Here is a 21829-nt window from a genome sequence, read left to right as displayed (position 1 = left end):
TTTAAGTGTAGACATAAAAAATAGTAATAGAATTGATGAGTTTAAACATAAATATAAAGGTATGTGTCAATCAAGATATATGCAAGAACAGGCTTAATGATTAATTAGATGGAACATTGTGGGTGTGGTGTACACTTTGTAATAATTCTTTAGTATATTACTTGTGTGGTGTAGAAGATAATTATTTAAGAATGTAATTATGTAAGAATGTTAACACTGTTATAAATTTTTAGTATAATACTTGTGTGGTGTAGAAGAGAATCATTTACTGCTTGCAAACCAATGGTAAGATGATGTCATGGGGTAGGACTGGATAAGTCTGACTTCTTCCTACTCCATTCAAGCATGTACTAGGTATAAGCAAATTGATATTGGATTATGTGTAAAATTATGTGTGTTGTCATATCGACTGTCTCTACATGCTTGAAAGAATAAATCAAATCAAATCAAAAGTCGATTATCTGAAGAAGGAAAGCTTCACCTGTTTTGAGCTGTGGATGGTTTTACACTGAAGAGATATAGACCAGCTCAGACCAAGCAGCTCACATTGCTGCATTTAATTCAGGTTCATGAAACAGTGGCAGCTGCCAGAGGAGTGTAATGTGTCAGTAACATTATTACTTCCTGTACCGATACAGATTGTTTACACTCATCTCTAATGTGGGTTTTTTGCGTTAATGCAACACATCTGACATATCTAGTGTCTGGCATATTTGAAGACGGAGGATTTTCATACACGCTGTTACAAATAAAAACTAGAATGAGGGACCAGGGCTCTAAACGTTGCATCATATGTGATTTCACATTAGTTAAAGTGACTAAAACATAATCTGTCTTTTTACAGGTGCAGTGTGGACCCTTGGTGGACATGACTGATAAACTCTATAGCTAATTTACCTTTCGACCAGATTAGGTTTTTGTTTTTTCTTTTTCTTTGGTGCCGGTTGTTGACAGCTGACATGCCAAAGTAAAGTTACATCCTTGTGTAATGTGTAAATGTAGCTAATCCATTGGCAAATGTTCCCACACCGCTCGGTCCCGCGGACCCAGCTCGGTGCTCATTGTATTCCCTGTCTTGCCACCCGCCTGTCCTTCGCCGTGACTCGGCGTTAATCTACCACGACATCTAACAGGAGCTGGCTACGTAGGCTGCCTATTAAAAGCTTTCAAAACAGTAGAAAACTCCCCATGTAAAGATAAGTTCATTTCCCCGCTAGCCACTGCGAGGACATGACTTATTCTTCTTCGCGTGCTATAGCGGTTGGCAAACAACAACATGGTGCGTTACCGCCGCGGGCACGACTTTCTGTTTTTCACAATAAAAGTCGCAAACGAATTGGCAATAGCGGAACCAAAGCACGAGATGGCAGTGGAGGTTTCTCTAAACAAGAAGTTGTTTTAGGCGTTAAAATCTTCTTTAAATTGTCCAACTGAGCTTGTGTGGGGCTCGTTTAGGGTGCAAGGGTAGAAAGATTTGTGTGTATGTCTGTGCGTGGTTTGTAAACAACGTAGGAAAACACGAGTCAACGCGAGCAACAAATAATTTCTATGGAAGCATAATATTAACTTAGATACACCAGTGTTAAGGATACAGACTAGCACTACCCCTGGTACACTGTGTACAGAATATTTAGAAATAAAAGGACAAAAATAAAATCAAAATAACACCATGTTGCACAGAGAGATTTATATTATTGTTATTATATTCTTCTTCTTATTATAGTCTCATAAGGCCTACTTAATGTATTATTTGATGCTGCACCTATATATTGTAGAAACATACTGTAACTGAGCTGGGGTTAAGATAGAAACATACTGTAACTGAGCTGGGGTGAAGAAGGAGCAGGACACCAAAACTGCCTTTTTCTGTGCTTAAGCAAGTCGCTCTTTTATTACCACACAGCAGGGGAACACACAGCAACAACACAGAACACACTCAATCCCCACCAAACCCACAACTATATAAGCCCGCCCAGAGGGGCATTATGGGGGATCCTGCCAGGTGTCTCTCCACCCCCAATGCTACAGAGCCCTCACCTGGCTGGTTAACTGTGCTCAGTAACCACAGTCATAGAAAAGTATCTTAAGCATTTGGGCAGCCTGCACTGGTAGCTCCCGGGCGGCTACTGGAGATGGGTGTGGAGCTTGTGTCTGACGCTCCCCCCTCAGGTAAAGCCAAGGGCTGGTATGGTGCAAGTCTATCCTTGTGAAGCACCACCTGGTTCTGCTTACTCACCCAGTCTCACCCTGTACACTGCTGTACATCCGACAGTCTTTTCAGTACAGCACAGAGTCAGCTCCACTGACTCTCTGACTGTGGGAACAAACCCTTTTTCAAACCAGGGTGTTACACCCACACCAGTGCACCAGGGACAAAGTTCTCTCCTAGGCTACATGCATCTTGGCCCCGCATCAGGCAAGGCCCCATGTCCATCGGTGTCCCCAACTGGTCCTGCTATTGGGGAACATGCAAGCACTGGGTCAGCCCTGTCCAGGTTGCACAGGAACCCCCCCAACCGCTGCTGGCCGGGGAACTGGCCTGCGGGGCTACTGCCGGTTGTGTGGCGGTAGCTCGGTCCTCGGCATGCAGATCGTTCTGGCACTTCTTCCTTCCGTAGCTCCTCTCATATGAGCCCTTGCCAGTTACCTGGTCTTAGTGCATACTGCCTGGGAAGACAGTGTATGTATGGATGGGTTTCTGGCTGGCCATGGTGGTGTAGATGACCCTCCAGCCGGCTGCTACAGTGTCTGGTTGGCTGCAGCCCTTCCCTACCGCCAGTGTGGAGAGCCATGTCATCAGTACTGGAGCACCCCAGGCATTTCTACCATGGCCACCCAACTTTGTCAGAAGGTCAAGGTCAAGGCCAACGATGCATGAATCTTGAATGTTGGCCAGTCCGACCTGGCGCTCAACAGTGAAGCTAGCAAGAGTCACTTTGACCATGTCAATAGTCGTGTTGTTATGCTGTTAGTTGGAGTAATAACAGCATTATTAGAACTGAAGAGAAGAAACATCGGAGGAAGTTCATGTTAAAATTAAGTTTCAGAACAAAAACGAGCGAGCTACATGGGGGCTGAAGGCGTGACGAGTGCGTTTAGAGAGAGGAGGAGGAAGAGGAGGAGCTGCAGATGGAGGAAGAGGAGGCGTCCTGTCCGTCTGTGTCCAGAGGAGAGGAGCGGTCGCCATGTTATCCAAGAAGCCCGGAGCCTCGGTTCTTCCGACGGGTGAGCACAGCCTCTGTAGCCGGCCAAAGGGCGCCTGAGCCCAACCAGCGTGGCATTCTCCGCCTCTGATAACCAACATTGAGTCCCGTGTAAATTAATGAGTTAGCTGTGCTAGCTAGCTAACTCACTAGGAGGAATAGAAACTGTCTCTTTCTCCGCTCATTAAATTAACAGCAATATCATAAAAAGGAAACAGAGGAGAAGCTATGGTATAATTTTAGAAACTAAACAGATAAAATAAATACAATAAAAGCGGCTTCAGACGTCTTCTCCTATCTGTCAGGTTTATTTTTAGCTAGCTAGCAGACGAGAAGTGACAGCAGCAGCAGAGACAGGTCTCCCGGTGTGTTTATTTCTGAGCCAACTGTTTATTAAGCCTGTATGACAGTGCTACATGTGTGGTAAGCTGTCTCCGAGCTGTTTCTCAGCATGTTTTAGGTTTGTGCATGTGATGTTACCCACATATTGTGTTTGGTGGTGTTTGTGTATTTTCGGTTGCTGGGTAATTGTTGGCCTCCAGCTCGGCAGACAGAAAGCTTCGGTTCAGTTCAGCCAGAGGTCAGTTGCTTTTGTCTTTGGTGTTTTAAGTGCAGTTTTATGTCTGTCAGTACTAAACTATATGCTAGACTCATAACACTTGAGTAGCTTGACGATGCTAACGCTGTCATGGACTGTTACAGCTGTTATTTCACGTTTACATGTAAAAGTGGCTGCTGTAGCTTTGTGCTAGCTTGAACTGCTAATGTCTGTTTAAACCAGATTACATTTAAACATTAGATTACATTCCTTTCGTTCTCCAGAGGCTCCTAGCATGGTGACAAGTGTTTGTAACTATAATAATTTAGCTTAATTTAAATGTAACTATTGGTGCTGTCAGTCCTTATATCGAATTAATCACAATCAGTCCGCTTTTCTGTGTGAAATAGCGCTTATTTCTTTATATGGAGAAGCAACAACGGTGTTTGTTTCCACTATAACACTTTGTACAAAGCAGTTTTCTTTAAAAATAAAGAAAAGCATACACATATATTATTGACACACTTTATAACTGTCCAATGTGGAGGTAGAATAGCACAGCATGGCGGATCATATTTGGACAACAGCGTGTAATAACAGAAAATATTGTAGACTGCTATGTTAAACTAGCAGTCTATTAAATATTGTTGTAACTGTACTACTTAGCTTACAAGCTAAACTTCTCCTACAAACTCATGCTAATGTGTATGTAGTTTGGACGATGTAAACACAATAACAAAGGTTGTCAAGTAGCATGTGACCAGGCGGATATTAGTAGCCTACACCTGAACATAAAGCTACTGCAGTGTGGAAGCTGTTGATCATAATGTAAACACTGGCTCCTTCAGTAGCCATGTGGTTACTAGCCCAGTGTTTGCACATCATGGTTCATGTACAGAGACGCATGTAGTTACATTAATGTAAACACAGGCAACTAGGCTGCGGTGTAATGTTAACATTAATCTACATTAGCATAAGGACTTAACCAGATTTTCAGGGAGCCCTATAGCCCACACAGTTTGTAGTGCCAGTAACGCAGTTTATACAATGACTGCTAGGCCAGCAGCAGAAGTACTCAGATCCTTTACTTAAGTAAAAGTAGCAATAACACACTGTAAACATACTCCACTACAATACAAGTCATGACCACACAACCAAAATATTAATTAAATGATTAATAAAATCGCCAAATGTAAAGGTTTTCACTGAACATGAAAGGAATAACAAACTGTAATCTGCAAAGTAATTAGTAACTAAAGGTGTTAGGTAAATGTAGTGGAGAAAAAAGTACAAAGTAGCAGACAAAGGAAATACTCAAGTAAAGTACAAGTACCTTAAATGTGTACTTAGGTGCAGTACTTGGATAACTGTACTTAGTTACTTTCCACTACTGTGCTATACAACAGCAATGACTGCTGAAGTGTCCTTTATCCTTTTTTGCTTCATTAGAGCTGAATGTTGTGTCACTTTTACAGATGGATTATTTTATTCTCTGTTTGTTGTAACTTTGTACTAGCGGTAGTAGGACAACAGGCCTCTACTTACCACGTGTTTGTACCACAGTGGTGGTTTTAGAACCACCTCATTAATGGTCTGAATTCATGGTCAGTGTTTTTTCCTGCAGGCTGTGTGGTGGCCATCCATGCTGCTCCAGGCTCTCTCTTCAATTCTGTTTCAGTCCATGTCCTATTTCTGTACTGTACACCAACACTGTGAGGCATCTACCTCATGCACCATAGCAAATCTAACCCAAGCTGAGATAACACATAAATATCATGATAATCAAATTAATTTGAACCAAAGCTGTGATGATTAGTTGGTGGACTGATGAATCAACTGTCTGAAAATTGATAACTTTTTTAAAATAACTGACTAATGAGTTAAAATTATTTTTAACCAAAAATGTCCAGAATTCTGGTTCCAACTTCTCCACTGTCTCAGATTTAATGTTTTTCTGTAGGTTTTGGACAAAACCAGAGATATGAGGAGATCGGCCTGGATAATTTTAACTATGTCCTTGTGTGTTATAGAAAAAACGACTGATTGAGAGAGCACATTTTTTGCCATCCAGGGTGCAGAACCCAAAAGACATCCTCTCACTGTTTTGGAGTTGTGATTATCCGATCAGCATGGCTTTTCTCATTAGCATCCTCTTGAATGTCCTTTGATTAGCTTCGTTTACAGTGAGGTCAGTGGGGCAGCAAAAGGTCAAGCTGAATTTTAAGAAAAGAACGAGGGAAAAGGGACATTGAGTGCTGTGTCTTCTAGAAAAAGGATGTAACTTTATAACTTCAGGACTGCAGCTAAGGATTATTTTCTTCATTGACTAACGATTATTTTTGGAGTTTTCTGATGAATCACTCGGTCTGTAAAGCATCAAAGAACTGAGAGTCTGAGTCATCACGTTCTGAGAGAACTTACAGCAATGTTAGACAGAAAAGATCAACAACTTCTCACATGTGAGGACTGTGATCTGGCAGATGTTGAGCCTGGAAAAACATTTAAATGATCATCACAATAGTAACTTAAAAAAGCAGCAGTTCTTCCCTTTTGACAGGCTGTAGCAGTCATTTGATTATCAGAATAGTAGCTGATTGATTCATCAACTAATCACTGCAGCACTGTGTGCAAATGATAAAACAAACTAAGACTCCTTAAACTTGAAAGAGTTTGAATTTGATTTGATAAAATGCTACTGAAACCCAAGTATATGCATCTCACACACTACTACTGTGTTCATTATTGATGAAGCTGCTGATTATTGTTCCAGATTAATAGATAATTTTGTCTACGAAATGACACAGAATAGTGAAAAATTGTACTGTAATTTCTCACATCTTAGAAAATGCCTTGTCTTGTTCTGTCTGACCAGCAGTCCCAAACCCACAGACACTCAGTTTACTGTCAATTATTATGAAGCAAAACAAAATCCTTACATTTGAAAAGCTGATACCAGCAAAGATTCAGCATTTTTTTCAAAGGAAATGACTAAAACAAGTCAATTATCAAAACAGTTGCGGATTAAGTTCCTGTCGATCACCTAATCAATTACTCGACTGCTGCAGCTCTACACACACTCCAGCAGGTTTTGTTCCAGCTGTGAGCAGCTGTTACATGTTGCAGTGTGAGACAACAATGTCCATAAAAACTTTGGATCAAATGCTTTTCCAGACGATTCAGATCAGACTATTGCTGCTGATTCACCCACAGTGACACAGCACCTGTAATTTCCAGGTCACTTTCTGGGCTTTGACACCAGTTTTGACTCCGTGTCCCACCTGTGGCAGTCCTGGCTCTCAGACTGCTACACATTTCCCCACTTGTCGTATCAAGCAGCATGCCGGGCGTGCTCGCCAGCATTCTGGCATTTCCAGCTCGGTGTCGAGTTCACATACAGCGCATACTGCTGTTCCCGTGCATCTGTCAGGCTGGCAGCAAGGAATCAGTTATGTGCTGTCCAGTTTAGATCCCTGTTACATTATCAGTATGAACTGTAGAGGCACAAGATCACCACACACTATGAAGCCGAGGACGGGCTGCAGGAGCCCTGAACTATACTGGACTTCTGAGACTGATGTTATTAATGTTTTACTGTAATAACATCAGAATAATGTTATACTTGCTGAAACAGGTTTTTTACACAACATAATCAAACTGTTCTCTAAGGTCCCGTCATGTTTGTTGATTTTAAATATCAGTATATTGTCGCTATCATCCAAAAATGTCTGTAGTGGAAGTACAACTCATTTTTCAGTCTGAAGTCTGTGACACTCAGTGTTGAAAGGGCCCACTACACTTTAGCTTGTATGCAGTATAGATCCAACTAGAACAAGTTGAGATTTTTTTTTTTTGCAGTTTGGTTGCATCTAACAATAGTCAATTAACTGGACAGTTATTTTTCTGGTGAACCGATTAAAAATTTAGCGTACAACACATCTGAAAACAGTTCGATTTTAATGTGATATCTTCAGATTTTGTTTTGTCAGACCTCCAGTCCAAAATACAAGAATATTCAACTTACAGTCCTCACGTCTGAGAAGCTGGAGACAGGAAGCAGTTGCTACTTTTTGATTGATTTATGTGATTAATCAATTTTCAGAAACATCAGCAGGTTTTCTGCCAATAAACTTGTCTGATCATTTTGGCAATAAATTGCAGCAAAGGAAGGAAACTCAACAGAGTCATAGACTTTAATCAAGATTTACAATAAATACCTGTGTATTGATAAAGCTATCAGAATATATTGTGGTATTGATTGCTGTCTCAGTAGCACGACTCCAGTGGCTAATGCAGCCCGTGTGTGTCTGCAGTTTGTATGAAGGGTGATCATGCTGTACTGATTGTGTGTACTTTGTCATGTAGCTGTTGTACAGCAGGTTGGCAGTGTGAGTCACTCTGATTAGCAGGATTACAGTGAACGATCAGATTAGAAGCAGAGAGCAGCAGCAGAGGCCATCTGTCTGCTTTAACCTGCAGGCCGCCGGATGGTGCCCTGTGAGCATCTGTATCTCAGACATGATTAGGGCACATCTCTGTAGCCGTTCATTCATTCCACTGCTTTGATATCTGCTTATTTTGTCAGCTGTCTGTCGCATCATGTCCTGATCAGAACTGCATCTAATGACCAATTAGTTGTTCCAGTTGTTCCAATTCCAATTAGTACAGGCAATTTAGAGTCATCAGTCAACCTAAGCCGCATGTCTTTGGACAGTGGGAGGAAGCTGGAGTACCCAGAGGGAACCCACGCAAGCGCGGGGAGAACGTGCAGACTCCGCACAGAAAGGTCGCGAACCCAGAACCTTCTCACTGTGAGGCAACGGTGCTACCCAATTCCAGTTTCTCATGTGATGCATCTCTTTGTTGTACATGACAGTAACTGAATATCTTTGAGTCCAGACTGCTGGAGATACAGAACAGACATCTGAAGGGCTGAATCTTTTAACATCGAGTATCTGAAGATCCCACGTCTGATCTGACACTTTATTTACTTAAATGTTGTTTAAATATGTTATCTGGTACAGCCTATAGATTTTTTCTCGCTAGCTACTTGATCCAAATACTGAAGGTCCTGATCAAAATCCAGTGTTTACATGACTGCTGATACCAATTAAAGTTTAACAGAATGTGGGTCAGGACATATCTAGCCTTTTTCATTGTTTTCAGACATTTTAAGAACAAATCAATTAATCAAGAAAATTGGCATATTAACTGATAAACCACACACAGTACATTACATTACGTAGGGAACGATTAATTGCATTTGAGATTAAATCGCCATCACGTAAAACACGATTTTCTAATCGCAATAGGTGCGATTATAGTCTGGTCACGTGACACGCGAGCGCAATCTGCAGATGGCGCAGCATCTTGTCACACGCTACGCTGTAGCATAACTTGTTACTTGACTTGCTGTAAAATGGCCTCGGGCTCGACACAACCGGACCCTGAACCAGAAACTTTAGTGCCAAAGAGGAGCAGCAGTTCCGCTGTGTGGGACTATTTTGGGTTTAAAAAGGAAGATGTCGCGCAGCGTCAGGTATTGTGCAAAACCTGCCTTGCTAGCGTTGCTACCTCACGTGGTAACACAACGAACTTGATTCAGCACTTGAAAAAACACCACAAAGCCATGCATGATAGTTGCATATCTAAAATGCAGCAGACCGGTTCAAGTAAGCCAATTACCACCAGGCAGCCATCGCTGACAGAAATGTTTGAAAGTGTAACTCCTTATGAACGCACTTCAAAACGCCACGTGGAAATTACTACAGCGGTAACAGAATTCAACGCGAAAGACTTGATGCCCATCACTTCGGTGACAAAGCCTGGGTTTGAGCTACACAAAAAATGTAAACAGAAAGTCACTGCGGAGCTGAAAGCAACAACCAACATGTGGTCAAGTCACTCAGCGGAGCCCTATCAAAGTCTTATGGTGCATTTCATTACTGAAGACCTCGACCTCAAAGCTCGCTGCCTTCAAACTGCTTACTTCCCAGAAGATCACACAAGGGAAAATATTGCAGCCGGCCTGAGAAAGGGGCTTGCTAGCTGGGATCTCCACGAAGAGAACCTTGTCTGCATTACGACGGACAATGCAACAAATATGGTGAAAGCAGCACAGCTCAATGAATGGACAAGGCTACAGTGTTTCGGGCATAGCATTGCCATTGCATCTTGCCATTGGTAAGTTTTCATCTCGTGTGTGTGACTGTATGGGCGAGAAAAAAGTGTGAGTGTGTGTTTGCGTGCGTTGCGTGAGAGTGACACTGCGTCCCAATTCGGCTATATGCCCTATGCCGAATGTACTGTTTTTGATATGAGAAAGTATGGAAATTTGAGTGTAACAGGTATGGGACATACTAAATCTACTTTCATACTATTTAGTACTGATAGTATGCAAATTGGGATGCAGACTGCATGTATGTAGGACTGGGCGAAATATTGCATGGGATTGTCATGCGCATCTCGTCAGTAAAGCCGGTTCCTTGATACATCGCCCATCCCTATTTGACTATTTTTTGAATAAGTGAGGTAATGTATGTAAAATGTATATGCACAATGTCTATGCATAATGTCTATGTAAAATGTATAATAGTGATAGCCTCACTTAAATTGTATTAATTTTATTTATTATTATTGATTATTACTGATTATTTAATTATTTTTCCAGAAAATGCAATGAAAGATGACAGAGTGTCAAGAGCTACAGGGCTGTGCAAGAAGCTGGTGGGGCATTTCTCCCACAGTTGGAAGAAGGCAGCAATGACTGAGCCACAGAGGGAGCTCAAACTTCCTGTGCGCACACTCATAACCAAGTGCCCAAGAAGATGGGGATCTAAGGAAAGGATGGTCGCTATATCCCACGTATTGTCAGGTGACAGATATGCACGCTCCCTCATTCCAACCTGGCACGATACTGAAGTGTTGGAGTCTATTCACAAGGCACTGCATCCTCTCGTGGAATTTACAGATGCTCTTTCTGGAGAGGAGTATGTGAGCATCTCTTACCTCAAACCAGTTCTCCACCATCTGGCCACATCAGCCCTGGCTGAAGATGCTGAGGACACTGACCTGACTAAGTCGATTAAAACCAAGGTCCTTTCATACCTCAATGACAAATATAGTGACCCCTGCACCCAGGAGCTTTTGGATGTTGCGTCATTCATGGATCCTAGGTTCAAAGCTCAGTGCATCAGCTCAGATAACACCCCTGCCATCAAGGCCCGACTGAAGACTGAAATGCTAGAATCAGCGAGACGTACATATAGCCGATAGTATATACCAGCTTTCGTCAAACTCATTTTGACAGTTCTAGGTGAAAGGTTAACCCCCCCCCTTCACCACCAAATGGTACATAGTAGTGATTTGTATATAAACTAGACAATGTTACATAGTGACTTATCCTAGGGTTTTTAAAAACCCACACACACAGAGAGAGAGAGTTGAGCTTTAAAAAAACTGAGAAGAGTGAATAAACCAGATGTGCCCCTTTGAGTTGTGTGAAAACAGCCAATATTTATGATGGGTTTCAGCAAAAAGGAGAGCTTAAGGTATTTATAGTGTTTACCAAAAAAACAACAGACCATGTGTTTGCCATCAGGCTGTGTTTTTTTTTTCCTGACAGAGGTGCAGAAAAAAACAGGGGTAAAATACTCAGACACAAGTCTGACACATAGTCAGTTCAGCTCTCCACACATCAAGATGAATCCAGGTACCCCAGCGTGTTGCAATTTATTTTTTATATTTTTATGAAAGCTTGTATGTTAACTGAGATCATTTTCATTCATATCAGACTCGTCTTATCACGTTAGCCCCGCAGAACCGCTCAGTAAGTATTCTGCTATGTTTTTTAACATTTCCTTGTGTGTACGGTATATATTTTGGAAAAACAAAATGTTTTTTACCCTCCTGGGTAGACAGCTATTTGAGAGCCTATGAAGAAGCTTTACGCCAGGAGCAATCTTTGGAGAACCCGAACCATGAGGTGTCCGGTGAGTTTAAAAAAAAAAAAAGAATGTTTAAAATATATATATACACCTGACGCGAGAGAAAATAAAATAAATACTAAGTTTTTCTACAAAACAGACCAGGGGGAGCAGCGACTATTAACAGAGGAGGATCCATTGGAAAGTAAGTTTTGGCTGCACTTGAGCTTCTTTGACTATATGTACTAAATAATAACGGTTCACACCTTTTACTCAGTCCCTGACAGCGTATTGATTCAATGCTCTCAAGACTCCAACCTGATCCTATACAATTCTACGGATAGAGCTGAACCACAACGAGGAGCTCTGGAACCGCTGCATCCCCAGCAAGTCCCCCCTCAGCCAAAGCGAGAAATTCCCCAGCAGCCTCGCAAACCACCATCTCCATCTTCTTCTTCATCCCATTCATACAGTAATGCCTCTATTTTCACACAACTTTTTTAAAAAATATGTGATGTATGCAGCAACACTCAGCTCGATCACAGGTAAAATTAACATTACACGCTCAGGTATCTTGCACCTCCAAACTGCTCACAGGCAGATGTAAGATGAAAGACCCTGCACCCACCAGGCCTATACATTATATCCCTTCGGTTGGGCTAGCCCCATACTACACAGAAACGTCAACCGAGACGTCTCTGTTACCAGCTTTGCAGCTGGTCATAGCAGTAGTCAAAACATGAAGCAAATCAATGTGTGTGTGTCTGTTGATTAAGTGGTGTGTAGCTAAAAACATTCTCACAGACTTCTAGTAACATGTCGTGACTTAAACATAAGAACATATTATGGCTAAGGCTACAGTTCTACACGTCATAATAATAATATTAAACACCCTGTCTGCTGACAGTCATCAACTTTTCTCTAGTTATCCTTGACCAGATGTACCCTGTAGAAACTCATAAGCATGACTAAGCATTTAACAGTCTAACTAGACATCCTATCTCCACTAAACATTTCTAATACATAAACTATCTATCCAATATCTATCTGACTAAAAATACCTAACAAACAGCTAATAAAATCGCATATTAAATCGCAATTGCAATGTTGGGGGGAAAAAATCGCAATTAGATTATTTGCTCAAATCGTTCGGCCCTACATTACACAGTGTTGGAGAAATACAAACCAAACAATTTGTCTTGGCCTTTTTTCCAGGCTTTTGAGACCAAGTTATCAAGCTTAAACATCAAAATTAACCTTTTTTTTTTTTTAAGCATTTTCCCTCTGCTTCTGGTTGCTGTGCAAAGCTAGGCTAAACATGTCCTGGACCTATCTGTGCACTGGACCCACAGAGAGGACAGTGACATCCATCTTGCAACCTGAAAGCAAGAGAAACTCATCCTCTCTCTCCCTCTTTGTGTCTTTCCAGGCAAAGTGGTCGAGCCAGTCTGCTCACCTGGTCACAACGGCTCTCAGACAACATCGCCCGTCGCCCTGCCGCCGCTTCGAAGCCACAACCTCAACCTCAACCCTCTGACGGTATACACACACACATATTTAATCTGTAGTCTGTTATAATCTATTTGCTCTGTTATTGCTGGGTTTAGAAACCTCCCAGTTGTGGGTGTCACTGTGATCTCAAAGTATTAAAAATATAATAAAACAGAACATTTACACATCTTTCCAGGTTTGACTGATTATCGCTGGGCTTCAGGTCTCAATACTTTTTCTATATTGCACCAACAGACTATTGTTTATGCTGCGGGAAATTGAAAAACATCCAGTCAAATAGTTCCCGATCCAAGTTATATTTTCAAACTCCTTTATTTAACACTGATGCATTGAGGAGTTTGGCATATTTTGTTAGTTGGGGAGGAAGGGTTAAAATGCGTTGTGTACAGGACACTGTTTATTTGTCAGGGAAAAGCAACAACACATCTCAAAATGACCAAACTTAGCCAAACACAGTTAACCATATGCTTTTTTTTCTATTTTCTTTTCTTTTAATAAAACCCTGAGACAGTCTGACAAGCTTGCAGCTCGGTTCAGGTGCACTGTCTTAGAATTTAAATTCTACCTAACATACAGAATTATATTTATTTGTCTTTGCACTTCAGTATACAAGTTTAATTTGTTGAGCCTAAAGAAAACATTTAGTTTAGTCAGAATAAAAAATAATTCCTGTTAGACTTTTATCAAACAACCTTTTCTTTACAAACCTATAGTGTTTGGAGAACATGTGAACAACCCAGGCTGATGCATATGCCAGTGTGTCCTGGATCAGCTGCTTTTATTTTGGAAGTTATCAGCAGGTAAATGACTGATGTGATTCATCAGAGGAAGTCGAATATGAGCTGATAAACCTCAGGAAATCTGTCTGTCTGGTCAGTATTGTGCAGCTGCCAAAACAGTCCTGTACGGCAACAAGGAACACTTTTGTGTCTAACACTTGTTGTTAGAACTGACCTACTTTAATTGATGCACCCATCAATGGAGACATTGCATGGTTTGTTTCAGCCTGTTCACGTTGACCTGTCTGCTCATGATGCGGTTCAGAAATTTAAAAACACAATAATTTGTCATTGTGTTAGGCTCAGGCTGGTTTTAGGAGGCTGTAGATTGGCCAATGTGCTGCAGTTATTGTGTTAGCCTGTGTTTGAAGCAATTATCCTGGGTAGCAGATCTGTGGAGCAGTCAGCTGTAGCCTCACAGCTAATAATAGCCTTCTGCTCCAGGATGCTTTAAACAGATGACTGGTTTATAGGCTGGTGTGAAGGGGAGACGCACACACACACACACACACACACACACACACACACACGCACACACACACACAGGACTAATGGTATAAATGAACTGATGCTGCATTTGTTTGCTCCATTAAATTAAGACTGATTTTTCTTTTTATTGTATCACTTCAATTATTAGCATTAGCAAGGTTTATAATACTGACTTCCAGGAAAATAGATCAGATTCTGTCACTGTAACGTGCTGCATTGATTATTTACTGCAAAGCAAACATCAGACGTGACCAGTCAGTCTCCTAAGATGGCTCAGACAGGTCTTGGCACATCAGACTTTACACACTTTGGATACTACGTAACCCGTCAGATATGCGACCGCTGCTTGTTTCTTAAGAATGAACCCGTTCACATGACTGGTTCTTCTTGCACAAGGCCCATTGTTTGTTTGTGTGTCAAGGTGTTGTCAGGTGAGGGAGGAGTCAACAGAGCCAAACACCTTGCTCTCATATGTCACTGCAACTACTGCCAAAACACACACAAACCTGACTGCTGTGTGCACGTGACTTGCTCTTCCTTAAGTTTTATACCACAGCCCCATCACAAGAGCGCAATGACACCATCCATACACACACACACACATTATTACTATTATGTTCTTATGTTAAACAGCAGGTCTTTGAACTGAGCTGCACTGCTGCTTGTGTGTGAGACAGTGAACTGAAACCACACGCACCTGTTATCTGAAAGGACCCAGGTGTGCTTGTCACCACGGCAACAGGGAGTGACTCACTGAGCAACAGACAAAGGAGAGAGCTGTCAACAGGTTTTTACAGTGTATGAATTTTTTTTGTTTTTTTGAGGGAACCAGTTTGAATTCATGTGCATTAATTATCCACATCTGTACCTGATATACAGTGGAGAGCAGAGGCATGTTACATTTCACAGTACTCACAAACGGCCTGTGTTGAGCTGCTACTCATCACGTTATTTGTGTTTATGCGTGGCACATTCCCTTTAGTTTAATGATTCATGTAAAATTTAAGCAGCGACACCCCCATTCTGCAGGACTGCTGAATACACATAGGAGAAACACTAATGGATCTCTGCCTCACACCTCTTCTTCCCTTGGGGGGAGTTAGAAAAGCTCTATTACAGACAATGCTTAACTGAAATGTAATCAACAGACATAAATGGCTGAAAGTAGCCCTACCCCTCCACTGTCCTGTCTAATCTGGTGTCTCTGTGTGTTTCCCTTCAGGGAGGCTCTAAAGCTGCCATGTCGGACGCCGTTCAGCTATCATCACAGTCACAGGTCCACATCACCCAGCTGTACGAGGAGAACACCAACAAACGTCCGGTACTGACCTCCCAGCCGAACGGTCTGGCCCTGCTCAGCTCCACCCGGCCAGGCCTGCCACTGCCAGACCAGCAAACCTCAACCTCAGAACCCACCCAACAATGCCGCCAGGGCAGCGCCACCTCCCACAAGTCAACAGACAGCAAGCCAAAGATCACCCCCATGTCCCCAGAGCAGGCCATGAAGCAATTCATGTCCAAAATGTCTTCGTTCGAACATCACGAAGTGTTCAACTACCCTGAAGGTGAGTGGGCTTAACAAGTCCTTCTAAAAGTGCACATTTTGACTGGCTAACCAGTGATTGCTGGTTTTTGAGATAAAGTCTATTAGATGACACAAATAAAAGCAAGCCAAAATAAATGTCCTGATCTTTAACTCATGATCAACAGCAATGAGATTGATGAGAACTGATCACATGCCTCACTTTCACACATTTTTCAGTTTATTTTGTCGGCCCCATTGCTAAGAAGAGGTCAGGGGTCATGGGTGGAGCCAACAACGGTGGCTACGACGATGATCAGGGATCCTACATCCATGTCCCACATGACCACATTGCCTACCGCTACGAAGTCCTGAAGGTCATTGGCAAGGGCAGCTTCGGACAGGTGTGACTAGTCATGTTTTTAGTCTTGTTTTTCAACAGCTGCAGCAACTGGTGTGAGTTGGTTTTAGTGTAAATATTGCTATTGATAATACAAATATAAATAGATAGGCTAGATAATCCCTATATTTGAGATGCTGGAAAAAAAGCATTATTAAATAATCATCAAAACTGTAGATGTTTGGAAACGGATTAATCAACTGAACAGCTGTTTTGCCAATGAAGCTAACGCCATCTACCGGCACATTATAAACTGAAATTATTTAAACAAGCTGGGAGAAAAACCATATAATGTTAGTCTAGATACACTCTTTTTTATATTGATTCCAGGTTACAAGCTGTTTACTATTAATTGTTGTCTTACACTATCAGCAGATTGTTGTGAGTACCATCTGATCTAATAGATGTAAAATTGTACATTGTGTCCTACTACAGGTGGTGAAGGCCTTTGACCACAAGTCTCAGTCGCACATGGCTCTGAAGATGGTCCGCAATGAGAAGCGCTTCCACCGGCAGGCAGCGGAGGAGATCCGCATCCTGGAACACCTGAAGAAGCAGGACAAGGACTTGAGCATGAATGTCATTCATATGCTGGAGCACTTCACCTTTCGAAACCACATCTGCATGACCTTCGAGCTGCTCAGCATGAACCTGTATGAGCTCATCAAGAAGAACAAGTTCCAGGGCTTCAGCCTCCCGCTGGTCAGGAAGTTTGCCCACTCCATCCTGCAGTGTCTGGACTCACTGCATAAGAACCGCATCATCCACTGCGACCTCAAGCCTGAAAATATTTTACTCAAGCAGCAAGGACGCAGTGGCATCAAGGTAAGACAGCAAAGACATATATATTTGTCAAGGACCACTAAAGTTCTGTTAATCCATCTATACAACTGTGTCTTTCTATCACTGTGCCTTCAGGTCATAGACTTTGGTTCTAGCTGTTATGAGCATCAGAGAGTTTACACCTACATCCAGTCCAGGTTCTACCGAGCGCCAGAAGTCATTCTAGGTAAGAAGAACAAGCATGGTGAGAACTGAAAGCAGCTGTTTGTTGTCACTGAGGAGCCATAAGCTAATGAGTTTTTAGTTTTGTCAAAGTTACATTACTAGCACGTAGTTATTTCAGCTGAGAGTATGTACAGCTGAAACCTCTCTCCGTTGGTGTGTTCAACACCAACAGGACGATCTGGTTAGCACAGATATAAGAGTCTACTGCAAACAGCAACTTTTATGACATGTGACGATCCCACAGTTCCACCCACGGGACACCAGAACTGGGTACAACTTTTACATTTATTTATTTACCTTGGGGTACATAACAAAAGTACAAAGCTCTGCAGCTTTCCAGGTATACCACAGTCAGAAAGGGAAACCATAGCAAGTCATTGGCTCAAAGGAATACCGACCAGTTTTCTTGCAACATTTCACAGTAGGAAACTTTCAAATCATGGATATCCGAGGGTCCATAAACACAGTCACAGTAACCCAGAGAGGAAACAAAATGTGACTAAATGTTGACAGCAATGGATTATCTGCAGAATGTTCTTAGTGTCTGCAAGTTTGCATAGAAATATATTGAAACCAGTGGCTATTTGGAAGGAACAAACTCACTACATCAGTCATAAAGAGATCTGGAAAGTGATCAACAGAAGTGGAGCGTATTCATTAGCACATCCTGTTGACAAGACTATCTCTGCCCTCTCCTCCAGGCTCCAGGTATGGCATGCCTATCGACATGTGGTCTCTGGGCTGCATCCTGGCTGAGCTGCTGACCGGTTACCCCCTGTTGCCGGGTGAGGACGAAGCTGACCAACTGGCCTGCATCATCGAACTGCTGGGCATGCCCAGCCAGAAGCTCCTTGATGCCTCCAAGAGAGCCAAGAACTTTGTGTCATCCAAAGGCTACCCGCGGTACTGCACTGTCACCACGCTGCCCGACGGCACCACTGTGCTGAACGGTGGGCGATCTCGACGGGGGAAGGTACGTGGCCCCCCAGGCAGCAAGGAATGGAGCGCAGCACTTAAAGGCTGTGATGACGCGCTGTTTCTGGATTTTCTCAAACAGTGTCTAGAGTGGGACCCAGCGCTCAGGATGACTCCCAGCCAGGCACTGCGCCACTTATGGCTGAGGAGGCGACTTCCCAAACCCCCATCAGGAACCACCACGGGGGAGAAGACCTTGTCCAAACGAGGCACCGCCACCGATGGCACCATCACCTCCATATCCAAGCTTGCCACCACCACCTCCACCACCACATCCTCCTCTTCCAAAACCAGGACTAACTTAGCAGCAATCACCGATGCCAACGGAAACATCCAGCCTAGGACGGTTCTGCCCAAACTGGTCAGCTGAGAGTGATTGCACCCCGCTCGCTGTGGTGGGGGATGAAAGCTGTGCTCAGATGAGCTGCCAGCTGGACCTGAATAAAACTGGTCTGTCCAGTTTTGAAGAGCATTTGGTTTTTTTCCACACTGGTTTTCACAGTGTTGTTGGGGTGCATTCAGGACAAACAGTCATGAAAACTTAGCATTTGGTGTGTTAAATGTGCAGATTGGCTGGGCTGAGATGTAAGCTGAGCCGAAGGAAACTTGACTGATACATTGGGGTGCATTCAGACTCCTCAGATTCCCAGTCCTGTCTGAAAAATACAGTAGCTGTTTTATATTGTGAGCAGCAAGACAGAATGTGACACACAGATTTTAAATAATTTTGGTGCTGCTCAGACAATCATAAGACAACACTTTGTAGCTCCAAACACATCACACATCAAAAAAACATGGTGCTGATGGAGGGAACAAAGCATTTTATATGTTTTTAGCACAGAATCTATTTGAATAACCATAGAATCGATAAATCAATTAGACACCAAAAACCGCTTTTTAAGACATTAGTTGTACTAGGTTATATCTACAGACATTTGCAGGGCCTCACATTTATGTGATTAACTGACAAAAAATCAGATATAGCTGTATAATACTGAGGTAACAGTTTCAAAAATGTAATGTTCAGCTTGCTAGTTTTTGTTTCATCACACTATGAAATAACTAATTTGTGTTATGTTTCCGTTTGGGGAACATTTGTATTTGTAAGCATTTGTTAATTATGTTTGACTAAAAAATTTTATCAGAAAACAATTCCAGCAACCCCATCCAAACAATTTACCTGATGGCTACCTTTCTTAGCTACCTGTTCTTACAGCGTGTTACTGTGCTAGCATTATGCCTGAAAGCTAGCTAACTGTTAACTGGCACTGGTTAGTTGCTGGACAGCTATGTCTTTGTGTGTAGCTGTCGCATTGCTACCTATTTACACCTTTAACTGGCCGGGCAGTTAGCCTAGCAAATTTTAAAACAGTCAGCAAGCTATAGCTGGCTCTGCCTTTTTTGGCAGTCAGGTGGCTAGCCTTAGCCTTTTTTAGCCATAGCCTGTTAGGTCTCCACTGCCCAGCCTTATGAAGCACAGACAGAATGACAAAACGTTTTTAACTCCTCAGATTTAGTTTTAAGTTTTGCAGACACAGTAAACAAGTAGAATAGATTAACTAGCACCACTTTGTTCTCTTTTAATCAATCAAATCTTATTATTAAAGGTAGGGTTGGCGATTCTTTCAGATGGCAGTGAAGACATTAAATGCACTGACAACATAAACAAATAAATCTGTGGCAGCAGCAGGGCTGCAAAAAAGGCTAACCAATGATTTTGCTGGGTCTGAGCAAAACCACCGCATGGCCTACCTGCCTGTCAACTAACTCCCTAGCTGTACGCACCCTGTCCTTGCACTCATTGCGTGAGCCAAGAGCCTCCAACAAGGCCTGGCAGGCAGACATGTTACTGCTCTGTTTTGATAGCTATTGGAGGAGCAGCTTTGAAGAGAGATCAGAAAGAAAGGGTGGGATTTCTATGGCGGTCAACTTTCAAAATCGAGCTTCCTCTTGCTGATTTTTCCAGGATCACCAACCTTACCTTTCAGGACAAAAATGGTTGTAAAGATAAAGTCTAAAGTAGGCTAAAGGCAGTTTTACAGACAAATTATAAATCAGTTTGAAATCAAAGGGCTCTGATATTAAAAATGGAAATGTTAGAAGCCAGTCTTGTTTATATGAAAGGAGAAAAATCTTTAACTGAGATGGCAGAATCAGCAAAAGTCCTTAATAGATATGAAGTGTTGTTGCCTAGATAAAATATGTTTTCCTGTAGTCTGTGTCAATGACAGACTACTTCAGAATTTTAGTAATATTTATGGGCTATATATTATTGGCATAGCCATTTAAATAATTCCTTTTATCATGTAATTTTTTGTGTTTGGAGCAAATTCATTTTTAAGAGGATTCAGTAAAAGACTTCAGACACAGAAACCATTTGAAACCAAAATATCTTCCATAATGTCACAGTATAGTGCAGTAGTTGTATAGACAACAGTGAAATTTGGAAGAAAAGGCATACCTTTTCAATCTATAGAGGTCAGCTGTGTATATAGAGATATATCCTGGGTTCAACATGTAAGTGTGAACCAGCAATAAATTTCTACACTGACCAATTGCTTCATGAAAACCTAGGATGAAAATTAAGACAGGAAATTGTAAATGGAAATAAAAGCCTTCACAAAAAGGCAGGATAAATTAATACCAGAATCTTAACAGGGTCCAGTCACACCGGTACGTCTACAGAGTTAAACTCCTGCAGCATGGATTGAAATCTCTTGTGATGCAGATGTTCCGTGTTTTTTCTGTTTTAGGTTTTTTTGAGCTTTTTGATGTGCGTCACACACCGCCTGTGTGCGTTGCCCTATAGTAGATCATCGCAGCCTTCTCCCTGCACATGGTCCTGTTTGTTTCACAGATGGAGTAGTCATGTAATATTCTCACTTCCAGATCAAATAATTACACAGAAAACACATCTGTCATCTTGGCCTGAATATTAAAAAACCCTGACTACAAGATGTAAAAAAATAATAATAATACATTCAACTCATTTTAGTTACCTCTGTGGCAGAAGTCAAATGGGCAAAAATTCCTGTAGGTCAACCCGGGTTGACCCACAGGAAGGTAAACACTTTGGGACTCACCTTCTCTGAAAGATGATACATGAACCAGATGAAGCACGCTATCTTAAACAGTCAATAATGTGACACACTGAGTAGGAGACTTTTGCTTCAAAAACAATCTATAAATGTGTAATCCTCAAATATAATATAATACAGCCCCCTCTTTGTCAACACATTTACAGGATGAAAAATATTTGATTTGATTTATTCTTTCAAGCATGTAAAACAGTTGATATGACAACACACATAATTTTACACATAATCCAATATCAATTTGCTTATACCTAGTACATAAAAGCTTATATTCGGGCCTATTTCAGCACTTTTTTTTCCATCCTGACAATGCACAGATAGTGAAGGTAAATGATCAAATGGGGGAAAAAAGATCTATCAGGTGCATTAATTGATTACTTGTACCC

At 41.9% G+C, this 21829-nt stretch overlaps 1 protein-coding gene across 8 annotated transcripts; it reads left to right on the top strand.

Moving 5' to 3' along the window:
* The first annotated feature begins 1903 nt into the window (after positions 1–1903).
* Positions 1904–21601, top strand: dyrk2 (dual-specificity tyrosine-(Y)-phosphorylation regulated kinase 2). 8 transcript variants are annotated; one of them, XM_020624883.1, is made up of 9 exons: positions 3282–3626; positions 3746–3783; positions 13093–13202; positions 15666–16008; positions 16206–16369; positions 16801–17190; positions 17284–17374; positions 18075–18346; positions 18431–21601. In XM_020624883.1, exons 1-9 carry the CDS (start codon positions 3607–3609, stop codon positions 18716–18718), a joined length of 1716 nt encoding a protein of 571 aa, XP_020480539.1. In that variant the 5' UTR covers positions 3282–3606; the 3' UTR covers positions 18719–21601. The 8 variants fall into 8 exon arrangements, with proteins under 8 accessions (XP_020480537.1, XP_020480539.1, XP_020480536.1 ...); XM_020624880.1 differs by having other exon boundaries at positions 3284–3626; positions 18075–21601; XM_020624887.1 differs by lacking the exon at positions 3282–3626 and adding an exon at positions 15121–15241 and having other exon boundaries at positions 3679–3783; positions 18075–21601.
* Positions 21602–21829: the final 228 nt, after the last annotated feature.

The sequence above is a fragment of the Monopterus albus genome, unplaced genomic scaffold, assembly GCF_001952655.1.
Source record: "Monopterus albus unplaced genomic scaffold, M_albus_1.0 scaffold341.1, whole genome shotgun sequence".
NCBI lineage: Eukaryota > Metazoa > Chordata > Actinopteri > Synbranchiformes > Synbranchidae > Monopterus > Monopterus albus.
The sequence above is the reverse complement of the archived record's forward strand: the minus strand, read 5'-3'. Positions and strand labels throughout refer to the sequence as shown.

Excerpts from the sequence above, each read along its gene's own strand:
- dyrk2 (XM_020624880.1), top strand. The coding sequence starts at position 3,607 with ATGACAGTGCTACATGTGTG. Across the intron at positions 3,627-3,745 it reads ATGACAGTGCTACATGTGTG|CTCGGCAGACAGAAAGCTTC; the intron begins GTAAGCTGTCTC and ends GTTGGCCTCCAG. Across the intron at positions 16,370-16,800 it reads GCAAGGGCAGCTTCGGACAG|GTGGTGAAGGCCTTTGACCA; the intron begins GTGTGACTAGTC and ends GTCCTACTACAG.